The sequence below is a fragment of the Diceros bicornis genome, chromosome 14 (assembly GCF_020826845.1).
Source record: "Diceros bicornis minor isolate mBicDic1 chromosome 14, mDicBic1.mat.cur, whole genome shotgun sequence".
NCBI lineage: Eukaryota > Metazoa > Chordata > Mammalia > Perissodactyla > Rhinocerotidae > Diceros > Diceros bicornis.
The window spans coordinates 10,225,409-10,243,810 of record NC_080753.1 but is presented as its reverse complement, the minus strand read 5'-3'; the positions used below and the strand labels follow the sequence as shown (position 1 = coordinate 10,243,810).

The 18,402-nt window shown below is 36.7% G+C and overlaps 1 protein-coding gene across 3 annotated transcripts in view; it reads left to right on the top strand.

Annotated features, from left to right (window-relative positions):
- ZNF451 (zinc finger protein 451) overlaps nt 1–18,402 on the top strand; it is a 92,117-nt gene extending 73,715 nt beyond the window's left edge. For 2 of the 3 annotated variants that reach the window (XM_058554096.1, XM_058554095.1), the window contains one exon: nt 16,608–18,402. In XM_058554096.1, coding sequence (XP_058410079.1) covers nt 16,608–16,654 — 47 coding nt within the window. In that variant the 3' untranslated portion in view covers nt 16,655–18,402. Of the gene's footprint in view, nt 1–1,034; nt 2,079–16,607 lie in introns of those variants that run through there. The other variant, XM_058554099.1, reaches the window with a different exon arrangement.

Here is an 18,402-nt window from a genome sequence, read left to right as displayed (position 1 = left end):
ATTTGTTTTCTGTGTATTTGCTTGACCTCTCATATAATGCAATTAGTTTGACTAAGAGCATGCTAGAGCTTTGTGCTATTAGGAGTTTGGGAATTTGAGTCTAGCAGTGGAATTGGTTCATCCATTCAATGTAGTAGAAAACTCTAATCTTTCTCTCTTATAGCCAAAATTCACTGGTTAAACAAAGTTGGCAGTAAATCTACAGCCTAATTGGAAGCAAGTTTTTTGACCAACTTGTTTTTCCAACATGGTCTTGCAAGGTCTAGCTCAGTGCTTAAGCAGCCGCATAATGATGAGTTAAACAAATGAAAGAACTTTCATGAGTTTTAAACAAAACTGCCAGCTGGGTTGTTTATCATATCATTAAAAGACAGACACCACTGAGCATCTAAGTAGTTCAGACTTTGCAACCTTTGTTTGCTACCCATGACTAATCCCATGGAAAATGCCAGACAAAATTAGAACTTTTAAAAAACCACACTTGGGAATCCTTCAGAGTTTTGTGGGCTCCTGAGTAACCCAGGAAATCTGAGATGTGTAATAAATGAATATGTACCAGAATTTCTAGCATTTTATTATCTACGTAATATATTTTATGGTTTGGAGATTTGGAGAGTTTTTACATTTTTGTGATTCTTTAGTTTGGAAAAAATATTACTGTTAAAGGAGTCAGGAAAAGATACTTTAAACTTTTAACTGGTTGTCAAATGAGGTAGGGACATAATGCTCCAATTCCAAGAAAAATCAGAGGGGTGTTATGTGTGTGGTGTTTTTTTTTTTCATTTCCTGATGCTTTATATAAAATAAGTGTGAGAAGCACACAGTGTTCCATGTAAGTTAAGGAATATGGACTCCTTTGCACTTTCCTCTAATACCCTTCCTTTCCTCCCTCCTTTTCTCCTAACAAGAACTAGCTCAAATATCATCTCTTAGGTTGAACCATATATAATTGTCATTTCATAGACAATTTTGTATGGTCAGTGCCTCTTCTAGATTTTTGATCTTTAGAGAAGACTAACCACTGCCTCCTCTAGGCCCCCTCTGTACCATACCAAGTGGATTTAAAAAATTTCTGTCTGCATCTCTCATCCCCACTAGACTGTGAGCTCCTTGAGGGGGAGGATCATGTTTTATTTGTCTTTATTTCAGTAGCACCTAGCACAGTGTTTGGCAGTAATGATTATTTGTTGAATTAATAAACTTACAACAAACCTAAAACATGTTAGAGCTACCAGGACCCATCTCCCCATAACTAGAAAAGGGAAATTAACACAGAGGCTATTTGGCTGGGAGAATAGTGGCTGATTTTCTTGACCTTGTGCCATAGAAGGCAAGTGATGGTCTAGTCCAGACCTGGTAGCAAAACTCAAAAAAGTTTAACTTCTCAACTTTCTTCTTATTTCTTCCCTTCCCAACACAACACTGTAAATGCCTGACAAATGGTGGCAAAAGGCAGGATAAATTTGCTTGTGGTCTTTTGCCTTGGGGAAAAGGCAGTTTTCCTATTCATCCCCCTTTCCTCCACCGTGATTTGTCTCATTCTTTGTTGTTCTCTGTAGACGAATCAGACTGTGACTATCCAGGCCAATTGTAAAGATCCCATGTAAATTATTTTATATACCAGACAGGGGAACTAGAGTCCACATAGCGTAGAGGTGAATAGTGTAGACTTTGGATTTGGACTGCCTGGATTAAAACTCAGCTCTGCCACTTACAAGTTGTACTATTGGGCAAGTCACTTAACTTCACTGTGTGTCACTTTTCTCATTTTAAAAATGGGAATACTAGTGTACCTATCTTACTAGAATAACCTGGCAGATAAGAAGCAGTGTAGGTATTGGTTGCTGCTGCTGTTATTGTGATTTTGATCATCATCATTATCATTATTCACTGTTACCTGCATCTAAGATCTGCTCTGGAGGTTATGCCTACTTAGCAGGTATTGTGACTCAAATCACTAGGAAAGAAAAGAGGGCAGCATTATGTGGATGGTTGCCATTGCAAAACCATCTTTCCATAAATGTCAGCAGTTTGCCTTAGAGTTCCTTTAATTAATAGCAATCAATATAATTGTTAATATTATAGTATAATGTAAACAGTAAAACTCCATATTGTGGCCAGTTTAAAAAACAAAGGGTAAGAGAGATTAGTATGGTCATTTTTTACTTTAGTTAATGTTTATGAAAAATCTAATATTTTCAAAGCTGCTCTTAATCATAACTTGTGAGAGTCAGAATATTCTCTCATTTTATGTAAAAACTTAGTTTTCTAAACATTAAGTAATTTGCCTCCCGATTCACAGCCTCAAAATGACTGCGGCATGATTTGTGTATAGGTCTTCTAACTCCTAGTACTGCCATAATTACCTCTCCTTCAAAGAAAATGAAATTAAGGACAAGACAAAGGAGAGTAAGAGAAACATAGACTTAGCCATATAAAAGAAAAACAGAGACATCCTTCCCGCAAATGTTCTTTATTTCTTCACATTCATATTTCTTCATGTTCTTTGAGTTACTGTCTAATGTCCTTTCATTTCAACCTGAAGGAGTCTCTTTAGCATTTCTTGTAGGGCAGGTCTACTAGTAAGAAACTCCCTTAGCTTTTGTTTATTTGAGAATGTCTTAATTTCTCCTCCATTCTTGATGAATAGTTTCTCTGGGTATAGAATTCTTGATTGACAGTATTTTTTTTCTTTCAGCACTTGAAATATGTCATCTCACTGCCTTCTGACCTCCGTGGTTTTTGGAGAGAAATAAGCTATTAATCTTATTGAGAATCTTTTATATGTGATGAGTTGCTTCTCTCTTGCTGCTTTTGTTGTTTTGGCTTTTGACAGTTTGACTATAATGTGTCTCAGCGTAGATCTCTTTGAGGTTCTCTCGCCTGGAGATTGTTGAGCTTCATGTATCTTTCATCACATTTGGGACATTTTTCAGCCATTATTCTTCAAATATTTTTTCTGCCCCTTCTCCTTCTGAGACTCCCATAATATGTGTCTTAGTCCATTTGATGGTCCCCCTCAGGTCCCTTAGGCTCTGCTTGCTTTTCTTCATTTTTCTTTGTTCTTCCAACTGGATAAATTGTGCTATCTTCAAGTTTGTTGATTCTTTTTTCTATCTGCTTAAATTTGTTAAACTCCTGTAATTAACTTTTCATTTTAGTTGCACTTTTCAGTGGCAGAATTTCTGTTTGGTGGCATTTCATAATTTCTATCTCTTTATCGGTATTTTTATTTTGTTCGTATATTGTTTTCCTGGTTTCCTTTAGTTCTTTGTTCATGGTTTACTTTTGCTCTTAGAACGTATTTAAGACAGTTGGTTTAAAGTCTTTGTCTAGTGAGTCCAATGTCTAGGCTTCCTCAGGGACTATTTAACTCAATATTTTTCCTTTCAATGTGCCATACTTTCATGTTTCTGTATATTCATTGTGTTTTTGTTGAAAACTAGCTATGCAAATATCATAGTGCAGTACCTCTGGAAATCAGATTCTGTCTCTTCCCCAGAGTTTGCTGTTCTTGATTGTTGAAGGCTTCAGTTGTCCTTTTGTTTAGTTACTTTTCCAAACTATTTTTGTAAAAACTATAGTCCTCGTCATGTCTGGTCACTGAGGTCTGTTCCTTTAGCTTGTGTTGAGCTAGTGTTTTGACAGAGACTTCCTTAAATACTATGAGCTAAAAAAAAACAAAAAAAACAACCTCTCCCAGTCTTTGCAGATGGTCTGTGTACTGGGGCCCTCAACATTTAGCTAGGCTAGCACTGAGCCTACAGAACAGCCAGTGGTGAAAGCTTAGAGACGTCTCAGGTATTTTCTGAGCGTGCATCCTGTCCTGGGCGTGTGCATGGCTTTCTGAATTCTCTAGCACACATAGATGCCTTTTTTTTTCTTTGCTGAGGAAGATACACCCTGAGCTAACATCTGATGCCAATCTTCCTCTTTTTTTTTTTTTTTTTTTTCTTTTCTGTATGTGAGCTGGGAACTGAACCCAGGCCCCCAAAGTGGAGCGTGCCAGACTCTAACTACTAGGCCATCAGGGCTGGCCCCACATAGATGCTTTTGAATGTTCTACTTTCCCAAAGAAATTCTCTTCATGGCTTTTCTTCCCAGGAATTAGGCAGTCTATTATATGTTTCAACCATAATCTTTTGCCCCAGTCTGTAGGTTTTTTGTTTGCCTTACAATGTTTTTGACCAATGCTGCTGCCTTTCTTTCCTGAGTGGGTTCCAAGCTAGGCAAAACAGAAACAAATGCTTTGTGTCAGTCTTTAGGGTAGCCCCCAGACAGATTAGAACAGACCAACACAATAATTTGTAGTTCTGCTCTGCTCCATGTGGACCAGGGTCCCATACTAGCAATATGGGCTCCTGCCTTCAAGACTGCTGCCGAATCAGGGAGGTGATGGGGAAAGGGCAAGTAAAAATACCACAAGGCTTTCCTACTGTTTTTATATTTTCTTTTTCTTGATTCAGTGTTTGCTTGGTTGCTGTGAACCTTTGAATGTTTTTCAGACTTTTGACAAAGTTGTTTCTGATGGTTTCTGCTTGTGTTAACTTATTTCTGTGGAAGGACAGGAGTTGCCTACTCCACCATTTTGTTGAATTCACTCCAAGACTGATTTTATTTCTTCTTTAAATATTTCAGAGAATTCACTAGTAAGACTCTCTGGGCCTGGAGTTTTCTTTCTGGGAAGTCTTTTGATAATAAATTCATTTTCTTTAATATATATAAGTATTTGGGTTTTGTTTCTTTTTGTGTCAGTTTTGGAGAATTGTGTTTTTAAAGTCGTTTGCTCATTTTACCTAGATTGTCAAATGTACCAATGTGAAGTTCATAATAATATTCCGTTATTATGTATTTTTTTTTTCCTGTATGATCTGTGGTAATATCTCATTTGTTCCTGATACTGGTAATTTTTGTTTTTCTCTAATCTTTTTTTTTTTTTTTTTTTTTTTGGCTGAGGAAGATTAGCCCTGAGGTAGCATTCATTGCCAACCTTACTCGGTTTTTGCTTGAGGAAGATTAACCCTGAGCTAACATCTGTACCAGTCTTCCTCTACTTTATATGTGGGTCACTGCCACAGTGTGGTTGATGAGTGCTGTAGGCCTGTGCCTGGGATCCGAACCCCTGAACCGGGGCTTGCCAAAGCGGAATGCACCAAACTTAACCACTACTCTGTAGGACCTGCCCCTGTTTTTCTCTCTTCTTGATTAGTCTCACTAGAAGTTTATCAATTTATTTGATCTTTTCAAGGAATGAACTTTTTGTAGTTGATAATTTCTCTCTTTTTAGTCTGCTTTCAATTTCATTGATTTCTGCTCTTTATTATTTCCTTCCTTCTACTTTGGGTTTAATTTGCTGATCTTTTATAGCTTCTTAGTGTGACACTTAGATTGTTAACTTAAAGCTTTTCTTGTTTTTTAATATAAACATGTAAAAGTATATATTTTACTCTAAGCAAGCTTTTTCTATAAAACACCAGGTAGTGAATATTTGAGGCTTTGTGGGTCCTATGGTTTCTGTTAGGATTACTCAACTCTGCTCTATAGCGTGCCAGCAGCCACACATAATACATAAGCACATGAGTGTGGGTGTGCCCAATAAAAGCTTATTTATAAAAATTGCCGTGGACTGGATTCTGTTCACAAACTATAGTCAACCCTCTACTTTTGCTGTGTTCCACAAATTTTCATATCTTGTATTTTTGCTGTCAATCAGTTTGAAATATTTTCTAATTTTCTTTGTACTTTCTTCTCTGACCTGTTGGCTTTTTAGAAGTACATTGTTTAATTTCCAAATATTTGAATGTTTTATTATTCATTTCTAATTTTATTTTGTTGTTGTAAGAGAATATATTCTGTAAAATTTAAATCTTTTGAAATTTATTGAGATTTTTGTGGCCCAATATGTGATCTGTCTTGGTGAACATTCCATATGCACTTGAAAAAAACGTGTTTTCTGGGACTGGCCCGGTGGCATAGTGGTTAAGTTCATGCACTCTGCTTTGGTGGCCTAGGGTTCACAGGTTTGGATCCTGGGTGCACACCTACGCACTGCTTATCAAGCCATACTGTGGCAGGCATCCCACGTAAAATAGAAGAAAATGGGCACAGATGTTAGCTCAGGGCCAATCTTCCTCAGCAAAAAGAGGAGGATTGGCGACAGATGTTATCTCAGGACTAATCTTCTCACAAGAAAATAAAAATAAAGAATGTGTTTTCTCTATTTATTGGGTAAAATACTTTGTAAATATCAATTAGGTCAACATGGTTGATAATATCAGATCTTCTTTATCCTTTCTGATTTTTTTATCTGGTTGGTCTATTGATTACTGCAGTAGGGACAATGAACTCTTCATCAATGATTGTGGGTTTATTTTTTCTCTTTAGTTTTGTTAGTTTATACTTTTGTATTTTGAATTTCTATTTTTAATTGCATATATATTTCTGATGTCTTCCTTTTTTTTTTTAAGTTCCTCTTTTTTTAATATATATAATTTTATTTATTTATTTATTTTCCCCCCCAAAGCCCCAGTAGATAGTTGTATGTCATAGCTGCACATCCTTCTAGTTGCTGTATGTGGGACATGGCCTCAGCATGGCCGGAGAAGTGCTGCGTCGGTGCGCGCCCGGGATCCGAACCCGGGCCGCCAGCAGTGGAGCATGTGCACTTAACCGCTAAGCCACGGGGCCGGCCCTCTGATGTGTCTTCCTAATGAACTGGCCCATTGATCATTATGAAATATTCTTTATCTCTGTTAATACCTTTTATCATGAAATCTTTTTTATCTGATTTTAATGTAGCCACTCAAGCCTTCTTTTTATTTTTTAAGTATTTTAGGAGGTCATATTGGTTTATAACATTGTGTAATTTCAGGTCTACATTATTATATATCAGTTGCTGTATGGACTGCATTGTGCTCACCACCAATAGTCTAGTTTCTATTCATCACCATACATATGTGCCCATTTACCCCTTTCGCCTATCCCCCAACCCCTTTCCCTCTGTAACCACTAGCCTGTTCTCTTTATCCATGTGTTTATCTTCCACATATGGGTGGAATCATATGGCATTCATCTTTGGCTTATTTTGCTTAACATAATACTCTCAAGGTCTATACATGTTGTTGCAAAAGGGATGATTTTGGCCTTTTTTATGGCTGAGCAGTATTCCGTTGCACATATATATATACACACCACATCTTTATCCATTCATCAGTTGATGGGCACGTAGGTTGCTTCCACATCTTGGCTATTGTGAATGATGCTGCAATGAACATAGGGGTGCATAAATCTCTTTGTATAGTTGATTTCATGTTCTTTGGATAAATACCCAGTAGTGGGATAACTGGGTCTTATGGTATTTCTATTTTTAATTTTTTGAGGAATCTCCATACTGTTTTCCACAGAGGCTACACCAGTCTGCACTCCCACCAACAGTGTATGAGGGTTCCCTTTACTCCACATCCTCTCCAACATTTGTTATTTTTTGTCTTGGTGATTATACCCATTCTAACTGGTATAAGGTGATATCTCATTGTAGTTTTGATTTGCATTTCCCTAAAAATTAGTGACATTGAACATCTTTTCATATGCCTGTTGGCAAACTGTATATCCTCTGGAAAAATGTCTGTTCATATCCTCTGCCCATTTTTTTAATCAGTTTTATTTTTTTGTTCTTGAGCTGTATGAATTCTTTATATATTTTGGAAATTAACTCTTGTTGGATATATGTTTTGCAAGTATTTTCTTCTAGTTGGTGGGTTGTTTTTTTCATTTTGTTCATGATTTCCTTTGCCTTGCAGAAGCTCTTTAGTCTGATGTAGTCCCATTTGTTCATTTATTCTTTTGTTTCCCTTGCCTGAGTAGACATGGTATTCAAAAAGATGCTGCTAAGACCGAGTGTACTGCCTATATTTTCTTCTAGGAGTTTTATGGTTTCAAGTCTTACATTCAAGTCTTTAATCCATTTTGAGTTAATTTTTATGTATAGTATAAGATAATGGTCTACATTATTTCGCATGTGGCTGTCCAATTTTCTCAACACCATTTCTTGAAGCAACTTTCGTTTCTCGATTGTATGTTCTTGGCTCCTTTGTTGAAGATTAGCTGTCCATAGATGTGTGGTTTTATTTCTGGGCTTTCAGTTCTGTTCCATTGGTCTGTGTGTCTGTTTTTCTGCCAGTACCATGCTGTTTTGATTACTGTAGCTTTGTAGTATATTTCAGAGTCAGGGATTGTGATGCCTCCAGCTTGGTTCTTTTTTCTCAGGATTGCTTTGGCTATTGAGGGTCTTTTGTTGGTCCATATAAATTTTAGGGTTCTTTGTTCTATTTTCGTGAAGAATGTCATTGGGATTCTGATTGGGATTGCATTGAATCTGTAGATTGCTTTAGGTAGTATGGACATTTTAACTATGCTTATTCTTCCAATCCATGTGCATGGGGTATCTTTCCATTTCTTTACATCTTCTTCGATTTCTTTCAATAATGTATTATAGTGTTCAGTGTATAGGTCTTTCACCTCCTTGGTTGAATTTATTCCAGATATTTTATTCTTTTTGTTGCGATTGTAAATGGGATTGTATTCTTGACTTCTCTTTCTGCTAGTTTGTTATTAGTGTATAGAAATGCAACTGATTTTTTTTTTTTTTGTGAGGAAGATCAGCCCTGAGCTAACATCCATGCTAATCCCCCTCTTTTTGCTGAGGAAGACCGGCTCTGAGCTAACATCTGTTGCCAATCCTCCTCCTTTTTTTTCCCCAAAGCCCCAGCAGGTAGTTGTATGTCATAGCTGCACATCTTCCTAGTTGCTGTATGTGGGATGCGGCCTCAGCATGGCTGGAGAAGCGGTGCGTCAGTGCGCGCCCAGGATCTGAACCCAGGCCGCCAGTAGCGGAGCGCGCGCACCCAACCGCTAAGCCACGGGGCCGGCCCGCACCTGATTTTTGTAAGTTGACTTTGTACCTTGCAACTTTGCTGTAGTTGTTGATTATTTCTGATAGTTTTCTGGTGGATTCTTAGGGTTTTCTATATATAGAATCATGTCGTCTGCAAACAGAGTTTTTTTTTTTCCTTTCCAATTTTGATACCTTTTATTTCTTTTTCTTGCCTAATTGGTCTGGCAAAAACCTCCAATAGTGTGTTGAATACGAGTGGCGACTGTGGGCACTGTTGTCTTGTTCTTGTTCTCACAGGAATGGCTTTCAGTTTTTCCCCATTGAGTATGATGTTGGCTGTGGGTTTATCGTATATGGCCTTTATGATGTTAAGGTACTTTCCTTCTATACCCATTTATCATAAATGGATGTTGGATCTTGTCAAATGCTTTCTCTGCATCTATGGAGATGATCATGTGGTTTTTATTCCTCATTTTGTTAATGTAGTATATCACATTGATTGATTTGTGCATGTTGAACCATTCCTGTGTCCCTGGTATAAATCCCACTTGATCATGGTGTATGATCCTTCTAATGTATTGCTGTATTCAATTTGCCAATATTTTGTTTAGGATTTTTGCATCTTTGTTTATCAGTAATATTGACCTATAATTTTCCTTCTTTGTGTTATCCTTGTCTGGTTTTGGTATCAGGGTGATGTTGGCCTCGAAGAATGAGTTAGGAAGCATTCCATCTTCTTCAATTTTTTGTAATAGTTTGAGAAGGATAGGTATTAACTCTTCTTTGAATGTTTGGTAGAATTCTCCAGAGATGCCATCTGGTCCTGGACTTTTGATTTTGGGGAGGTTTTTGATTCCTGTTTCAATCTCTTTGCTTGTGATTGGTCTATTCAGATTCTCTGTTTCTTCCTGTTTCAGTTTTGAGAGGTTGTATGAGTCTAAGAATTTATCCATTTCTTCTAGGTCCAATTTGTTGGCATATACACTCAGGCTATCTTATGTTTAATGTTTACATGGTATATATTTTTCCATCCTTTTACTTTCAATCTATGTGTGTTTTTATATTGAAAGTACATCTCATATGGACACCATAAAGTTCGATGTTACTTTTTTTGTGTGTGAGGAAGATCAGCCCCGAGCTAACATCTGATTCTGATCTTCCTCTTTTTACTGAGGAAGATCGGCCCTGAGCTAACATCCATGCCCATCTTCCTCTGCTTTATATAGGACGCCACCACAGGATGGCTCGACAAGCAGTGCATCGGTGCGCACCTAGGATCCAAAACTGATGTACCCCGGGCCGCTGCAGCGGAGCACACACACTTAACTGCTTGCGCCGCCGGGCCGGCCCCTCCATCTTACTTTTTGATTTACTCTAACAATCTCTACTTTTTAATAATGGACTGTTCAGTCCATTAACATTTAATGTAATTTCTTACGTGGTTGGATGCTTGTTTGCCATTTTGTTTTCTCTTTGTTCCCTCTCTTGCCTCTTAGTTTCTCCTTTGTTGCCTTCTTTTGGATTGTTATAATCTTTACATTTTACTCTTATATTAATTTAATGTTTACCATTTTAATATATCTAGTGTCTTTTTAGCCCCTTGCACCTATTTTTATGGTTGCTCTAAAAATTACAATATATATGTATTTTTCTTTTTACATTATACTGAGTGCTACCATACTCCACTTCATCTAAAATGTAGAAACCTTGCAATACTATAGGTCAGTTTACCTCCTGCCTCCAATGCCCTATGCGATAATTGTCTTGTGTATTACATCTACATGTGTTATAAACGCTACAAGAAAATGTTATTTTTTGCTTTAAACAGTGCTGTGAATTTTAAAGAAGGAGAAGAAATACATAGTCTTTTATATTTACCTACATAGTTAACCATTTCCAGTGATCTTCATTTTTTCCAGTAGATTAGAGTTTCCATCTGGTGTTATTTTTCCTCAGCCTCGAGAACTTCCTTTCTTCCATTAAAAAATGTGATGCATTTGTGTGTGTGTGTGTGTGTGTGTGTGTGTGTGTGTGTGTGAGGAAGGTTAACCCTGAGCTAAAATCTGTTGCCAATCCTCCTCTTTTTTTGCTGAGGAAGACTGCCCTGGGCTAACATCTGTGCCCATCTTCCTCTACTTTATATGTGGCGCACCTGCCACAGCATGGCTTGATAAGCGATGCGTAGGTCCACACTCAGGACCTGAACCTGTGAACCCCGGGGTGCCGAAGCGGAGTGCATGAACTTAACCACTGTGTCACCAGGCTGGCCCCAAAATGTAATGCATTTTTGTTAGTGATGAATATTCTGTTTTTGTTTATATGAAAATATCTTTAGTTTTCCTTTAATTTTGAAGGATATTTTCTCTGGCTTTCGAATTCTGGTTGACTAATATATTTTCCCTTCAGCACTTTAAAGATGTCATTCCATTGTCTTCTGGCTTCCATTGTTTGTTACCATAAGTCACCATAATTTATATTATTGGTCCTCTATATATAAAGTGTCATTTTTTTTCCTCTTGTTGCCTTCAATATTTCTTGTCTTTGGATTTTAGCAGTTTTTGGTAATGTCCCTATATGTGGTTGTCTTTGTTATTTATCCTGTTGTAGTTTTCTTAGCTCCTTGTATCTGTAAGTTGATAGGTTTCTCCCAGTTTTAGAAATTTCCAGCTATTATTTCTTCACAATTTTTTTGCCCCACTTTCTGTTTCTTTTCTTTTCTTTTGGAATTCCAATTATACATATGTTAGGCAGCTTAAATTTATCCTCAGGTTTGTTCTTTTTTTTCCCAATCTTTTTTCTCTGTTCTTCATATTGGATAACTTCTATTGTTCAACCTTCAAGTATATTGATGCTTTTTTCTGCTGCCTCCAGTGTTAAGCTCACCTAGTGAATTTTCCCTTTCAAATATTGTATTTCTCAGTTCTAGAATTTCCATTTAGTTGTTATTTTATAGTTTTCATATCTCTTCATATCTTTGTTGAGTTTTCCTATCGACTCCTCCTTAAAGTCCTTGAAAATGTTTATAACTTTTCTAAAGTCCTTTTCTGCTAATTCTAACACCTTGATTATCTTGGGGGTTAGTTTCTATTGACTACTCTTCCTCTTGACTGTGGGTCACATTTCTTGTTTCTTTGCAAGTCAAGTGAGTTTTGATGTATACTGGATGTTGTGGATGTATATTACAGATTCTCTGGATTCTGTTATCTTCATCTGAGGAACGTTGGTTGTTTTTTTCCCGTGTAGGCAGTTAACTTGCTAGACTCAGCCTCCAAACTCTGCTTCCTCCACAGCCGCCAACAGCTAAAATTACTTTTAGCTTTTCAACTGTTGCTTTTCACTGAGAATCTTGGATCCTCTTCTGTGTGTGCACAGTTCAGAAGTCAACCAAGGATTTGTGGATTTGGGGGATCCCCTTCCTGTTGCTTTCTTGTTTTTGTTGGGATCTTCTTCTTTCCCTTGGACCACCCCCATCCCACCCCAACTCCACTTTCCAGCTTCTCTGACAGACCTAAACTCTGTCTTTGGCTCCTCAAGCCACAAAGAGGTTGGCTTTCTGGGTGAAGTTCTGCCATCTTGTTCCATAGGGATTGGGGAATGCCCTAAAGCAAAAATCCATAAAGCTGCAAATTTAACCTTGTGCAATTTGCTTCTTTCAGTGATCAACTTCTGAGCCCTTTCTACCTGATTTTTTTTGCTCTCCAGTGCTTTAAAAGAGTTTGTAATTGTTATCTGTGGGAAGGTTAATCCAATATAAGCTACTCCACTATTATTGAAAGTGGAACCATTTAGTTGATTTTTTGTTTTTATCGAGTCTTTTAACAGGCAAGTTTAATTCATATAAGCTCACTGTAGATATTAATATTTTTATATTTATTTCTGCTATTTCATTCTTAGCTTCCTCTTTTTATTTTTTTAATTGGTTTGTTAAGTTGTATACTTTGTTTCTACTCTTTTGTAGTTCCCTCTGCATTGTACCACATTTTTTATATATAACTTAAAAGACTAAAGTATATCTACATGTTGTCTGCCTCTATACAATAATAAAAGGAGAACACTTTGACTCTGATCATCTTCCCCCAACTTACATGCTGGTATTCTCCAGTATTTTGGTTCTGTGTGTATATGTGTATAGTATAATGCACACAAAAATTGTACAAAACATCACAAAGCAGATAACCATCCCTCAGGTTAAAAAAATAGAACATCACCAATGTATTAATTTCTTCGGGCTGCTGTAACTAAGTACCACAGACTAGGTGGCTTAAAACAACAGAAATGTATTGTCTCGCAGTTCTAGAAGTCAAGCTGTCTGTAGGGCCGTGGTCCCTCTCCTAGCTTTTGGCAATTGTAGGCATCCCTTGGCTTGTAGATGTATCACTCCAGTCTCTGCCTCCATCATCATGTTGCCATCTTCTTCCTGTTTGTCTGCTTCACGTGGTATTTTCTTCTTATAAGGGCACCAGTCCTGTTGGATTAGGGCTCTCCCTAGTGACGTCATCTTAACTTGATTACACCTGTGAAGACCCTATTTCCAAATTAGGTCACATTCAGAGGTACCAGGGGTTAGGACATATCTTTTTGGGGACACAATTCAACCCATAACAACCAGTACCTCAGAAGTGTTCCCTGCATTCCTTCCTACTGCCTCCCCTGCACTCATTCCCAAAGGTCAGTAACCACTATCATGTCGTAAAACACTGGTTTAGTAGTGCTTGATTTTGAACTTATCTAAATGGGATCATCTAGACCATCACTGTCCGGTAGAATTTTCAGTGATAATGAAAATGTTCTAATAGTCATGTGTTTATTAATAAGCACTTGAATTGTGGCTTAACTGAGGAACTGAATCTTAAATTTGATTTAGTTTTAATTAATTTAAATAGCCACCTATGGTCAGTGTCCATCATATTGGACAGCACAGGCATAGTCTATATTCTTTTGTGTCTGGATGCCTTCATTCAACATTGTTTTACAGATTTATGCAGGCGTTAGCATGTAGCTTTGGTTTGTTCATTTCTAATACCTGTATAATAGTCTATTTTATGTATATATCATAATTCATCTGTTATTTATAGACATTTGATTTGTACCTTTTGGCTATTACAAATAATGCTACTGTGAACGTTCTCATACATGTCTCTTGGTGCACATATGTCCGTATTTCTGGGAACATATACCTAGGAGTGGAATTGCTTATGTTCAACTTTAGTAGGTAATGCCAAATTGTTTTTCCAAAATGGTTGTGCCAATTTCTTTTGTCCCAGTAGTGTATATGAGTTCCCATTGATCTGCATCTTCACTAATCATTGAAATTATTTAGTCTTTTTAATTACAGCTAGTGATGGGTATGTACTAGTATTTCTTTGTGGTTTTTTTTTGTGTGTGTGTATGAGGAAGATTGGCCCTGAGCTAACATTTGTTGCCAGTCCTCCTCTTTTTGCTGAGGAACATTGGCCCTGGGCTAACATCTGTGCCCATCTTCCTCTGCTTTATATGTGGGATGCCTGCTACGGCATGGCTTGATGAGCAGTGCGTAGGTCCACGCCAGGGATTCGAACCTGCGAACCCCGGGCCACCGAAGCGGAGCGCGCAAACTTAACCCCTACACCACCAGACGGGCCCCTCTTTGTGGTTTTAATTTACATTTTTCTGATGAGTAATGTTTATTGACCGTTTTGACATAATCTTTTGTCAATCTTTTCTTGACAGTTTTTTTGGATCATCTTTTTATTGATTTTTCTGGGTTGAAAATCTTTCAGTTCTTTCTGGGTACAAGTTCCATGTATTTTCTCCCACTCTATGTTTGCCTTTTTACTCATTTAATGGTATCTTTTGATGGATAAAAGTAATTTTAGGGCCGGCCCCATGGCTTAGTGGTTAAGTGTGTGCGCTCCGCTGCTGGCAGCCCGGGTTCAGATCCCGGGCGCACACTGACACACTGCTTCTCCGGCCATGCTGAGGCCGCGTCCCACATACAGCAACTAGAAGGACGTGCAGCTATGACATACAACTATCTACTGGGGCTTTGGGGAGAAAAATAAATAAATAAAATTATTTTAAAAAAAAGTAATTTTAATACAGTCTAAATTAGCATTCTTTCCCATAATGTTTTTTGAATTCTATTTAATAAATCTTTCCCCACACTAAGGTCATGAAGATACTCCCTTGTATTTTCTAGAAGCTCTGTTATTTTGCCTTTCACAATCATATATACAGTAAATCTGAAATTTATTTTTATATATTCCATACGGTAGGGGTAAAATTCTGTTTTGTTTGTCCATAGGCCTATCAGTTGTGACCCACTGCCATTTATTAAAAAGACCATCTTTTCCCACCATTCTGCAGTGCCACTTTTGTCATAAATCAAGTTTCCATATATGCATGGGTCTGTTTCTGAGCTCTCTATGCTGTTCCTTTGGTCTGTTCATCTATTCTTGCTCTGGTACCAACCACACTCTTCATTACTGCAACTTTATAATAGGTTTTCATATCTCTTACAAGTCTTGTCATTCTTGTTGTTCTTTGCTGGGAGCGTCTTGGCTTTTCTTTGCATTTCCTCATCCCTTTGAATTCATCTTAGGGCAACTCACTGACCTTGAATCTAGCTTTAACTTCACACACAGTGTATGTTAACTGACAGCATTTTAAATTACAGACATCATAACACCAGTGCCCCAGCTCAGAGGAAGGTACAGCTGCATCTTAGAGGGATCACTGGCGCCTGTGAACCAAGTAGGCTCTGAGAGACTGGATAGGATGAGATAATTCTGGTCTGAGAAGCTAGTGAAGGCCAAGAAATTGGCACCTAATTCCACCCTTATTGGCTTTAGCACCCATCTCAGGGAGAAAAATGGAGCAAGACCTGTGAGCCCAAGAATGTCTGTCTTGTTCACTATTACATTCCTGTGCCTAGTGTACAGTGGGCATTCAATAAGTGTTACATGAGTGCATATGTGTATATAATATATGCTTCTCAGAAGACATATAGCCATGAGTTTCACTCTGCCTTAGATGCTGGAAAACTTTAAACTTTTAATAGCCTGTGAGATTTTGTCATTTCATGGTTTTACATATTTCTTTCTTTTTTTTCTTTATTGATGTAACATTGGTTTATAACGTTATATAAATTTCAGGTGTACATCGTTGTATTTCAGTTTCTGTGTAGACTACATCACATTCACCACCCAGGGACTAATTACCATCTGTCGCTGTACGCATGTGCCCCTTGACCCTTTCGCCCTCCTCCCATCCTCCCTTACCAATCTAATCTGTATCTGTGTGTTTGTTGTTGGTGGTGTTTTTATCTTCCACTTGTGAGTGAATACCTATTTCTATTTTAAGTCTTAATTACCTCAAGTCTTTTTGGAAATAAGTGCATAGATTTTTTTTTTTTTTTTAATATTGAATCTAGTGATTACTTGTTAGTGATTCTAGCAGTTAGTTGACTTTCTACATCCCTAAATGGAAATAACTTGCAAGTTACTTAACACATTAAGCTCATTTATAATATAATTCAGTTTGAGATTATATCCAGATTCTCATTTTTAAAATACGCAAATTTTATGATGGAGAAACTGCCAAGTTATCCTAAGTTTCTCCAGTTTGTATTTCCTTTCCTTCTTGAAAAGACAGATGTAGTTGATGAGACTTACATAAAGCACATGTTAATTAGTTTTCTGCCCTAAATATTAAAATTCTCTGTTTTTTAATGCAGATGTGGAATTAGAAGAAGCTATTAGAAGAAGTCTTGAGGAAATGTAATTAAAGATATTACTGTACAACGTCAAGTGACCTTGAAGAGACTCAGGATAATGAATTCTTGAGTTTGTTTTCTAAAGGAGACCAGAAATCTACTAGTACAAATGTATTTGCAAACATGCTTTTTTGCTTTTACATGTTGAAAATATATTTGCTTTGTATTTTTGTGCTATTTTGCAAAAATGTACAGAGGAATAAAATACATGTTAATGCAAATATAAATCATGTATTCTGTGTCACAGTTTCCCAGTTAACATTGAATTCGTATATTTAGATTAAAAGAATTTAAAAAAAATAGAAAAGCTCTTGACTATTGTTTATATGTTTCCCGAATGGCAGTAGTTCTTTAATTTTGTTTGTACTGTACAGATGATTCTGTTTTATTTTTTTAGGAGTGAAAATGAATATAAATAAAGCTGTCATACCCCAGTTTTTCTGTCAATGCCACTTATCGTGGCACTAATAATATATAATATTTCTGAGATCTTTGTCTATGATGATTAGAAGAAAGTAATGGAAACTGATCATGAAACAGATTAAAAATTTTACCAGCAGAGTTCTTGGTGGATTTCACTCAGATGTATAGTCCTGCTTTAATTAGAGCAGCACATTGCTGGAATAAAAAAAAAAAAACAACAAAACCCTAACTTCTTTGAAATTATTAAAAAGAAACCTTTTCCATTCCTTTTACCTGCTTAGACTTTTATGTGACTTGTATTATCTACTGTTGAAAGAGAATCGTGAAAATATTTGCATAGAGTTAAACTTATTTTTAATAATGTTGGTCCTTTTTTATATATATTTGTGTAAATGTAATATTCTTCAAAAAATAATGTAGACAGTCTACTCAGGAGTAATCTTCCTTAACCCTTTACAATTTTTATTTCATATGGAAGTATCTTCACTTTAGTTATTCATTAAATTATCAGTTTCCTACATTTAGTGTTACATATGTAATTTTTAAAAGTTGAGGCCCCCATTGTGACTAATAAAAAATATCACATAATTAGAAGACTAAGAAGGGCTTGTCAAACTATTTTTGTGTATATGTTTCATGTTATTTGACCAGAAATGTCATCCCTAAAATTTTGAGTGGTAATTACTTACCAAACTTAAAATTTTCTATAAATATAAGTTTTTCTTTAAGACAAAAAAAATCATGGCTAGAATTTTGTTTTCTCTGCAACTAGATATTTTAGTGTGAAATAGCATTACTGTTTTTTTATTACTATAGTCTTTTTCAGTTCACATTAGAAACCATTTTGTGTTTTTATTTCTTAAGATGTCAGTTCTGTACTACCTGCTTGCATTTTTTTTAAGTAGACCTCACGCTTTGAGAATTTACCAGTCATTTTTCCGAAATGACCACATTGTACCTTTAATTTGTATGTTAAAGTGGTCAAGCAAGGCTTTAGGAGGTAGTCACTAAGCCAGACCTTCAAGACATCTGCAGAAGCTTCCTCAGCAGTGAGGAGCAGAAAGGACGTTCCAGAAAGAAGAGTGCTTAAGCAGATGTAGGGAAGAGGAAACAACACGTCTTTGCCAGAGGTGCCACACATAGGTGTGATGTACACTGACATTCTATTAAGCTTTTGTAGTGTAGAGAGTAACTGAAGCTTTTCATTTGACAGGAAAGGAATATTTCATCGTGACCTTTAAAAAAACGTAATTGGGTTGTTTACTGTTTTACTTAATAATTGTCACTGATTGTATTTCTACTTGTTAAGCAATTAAAAATCATTTTTAAATTA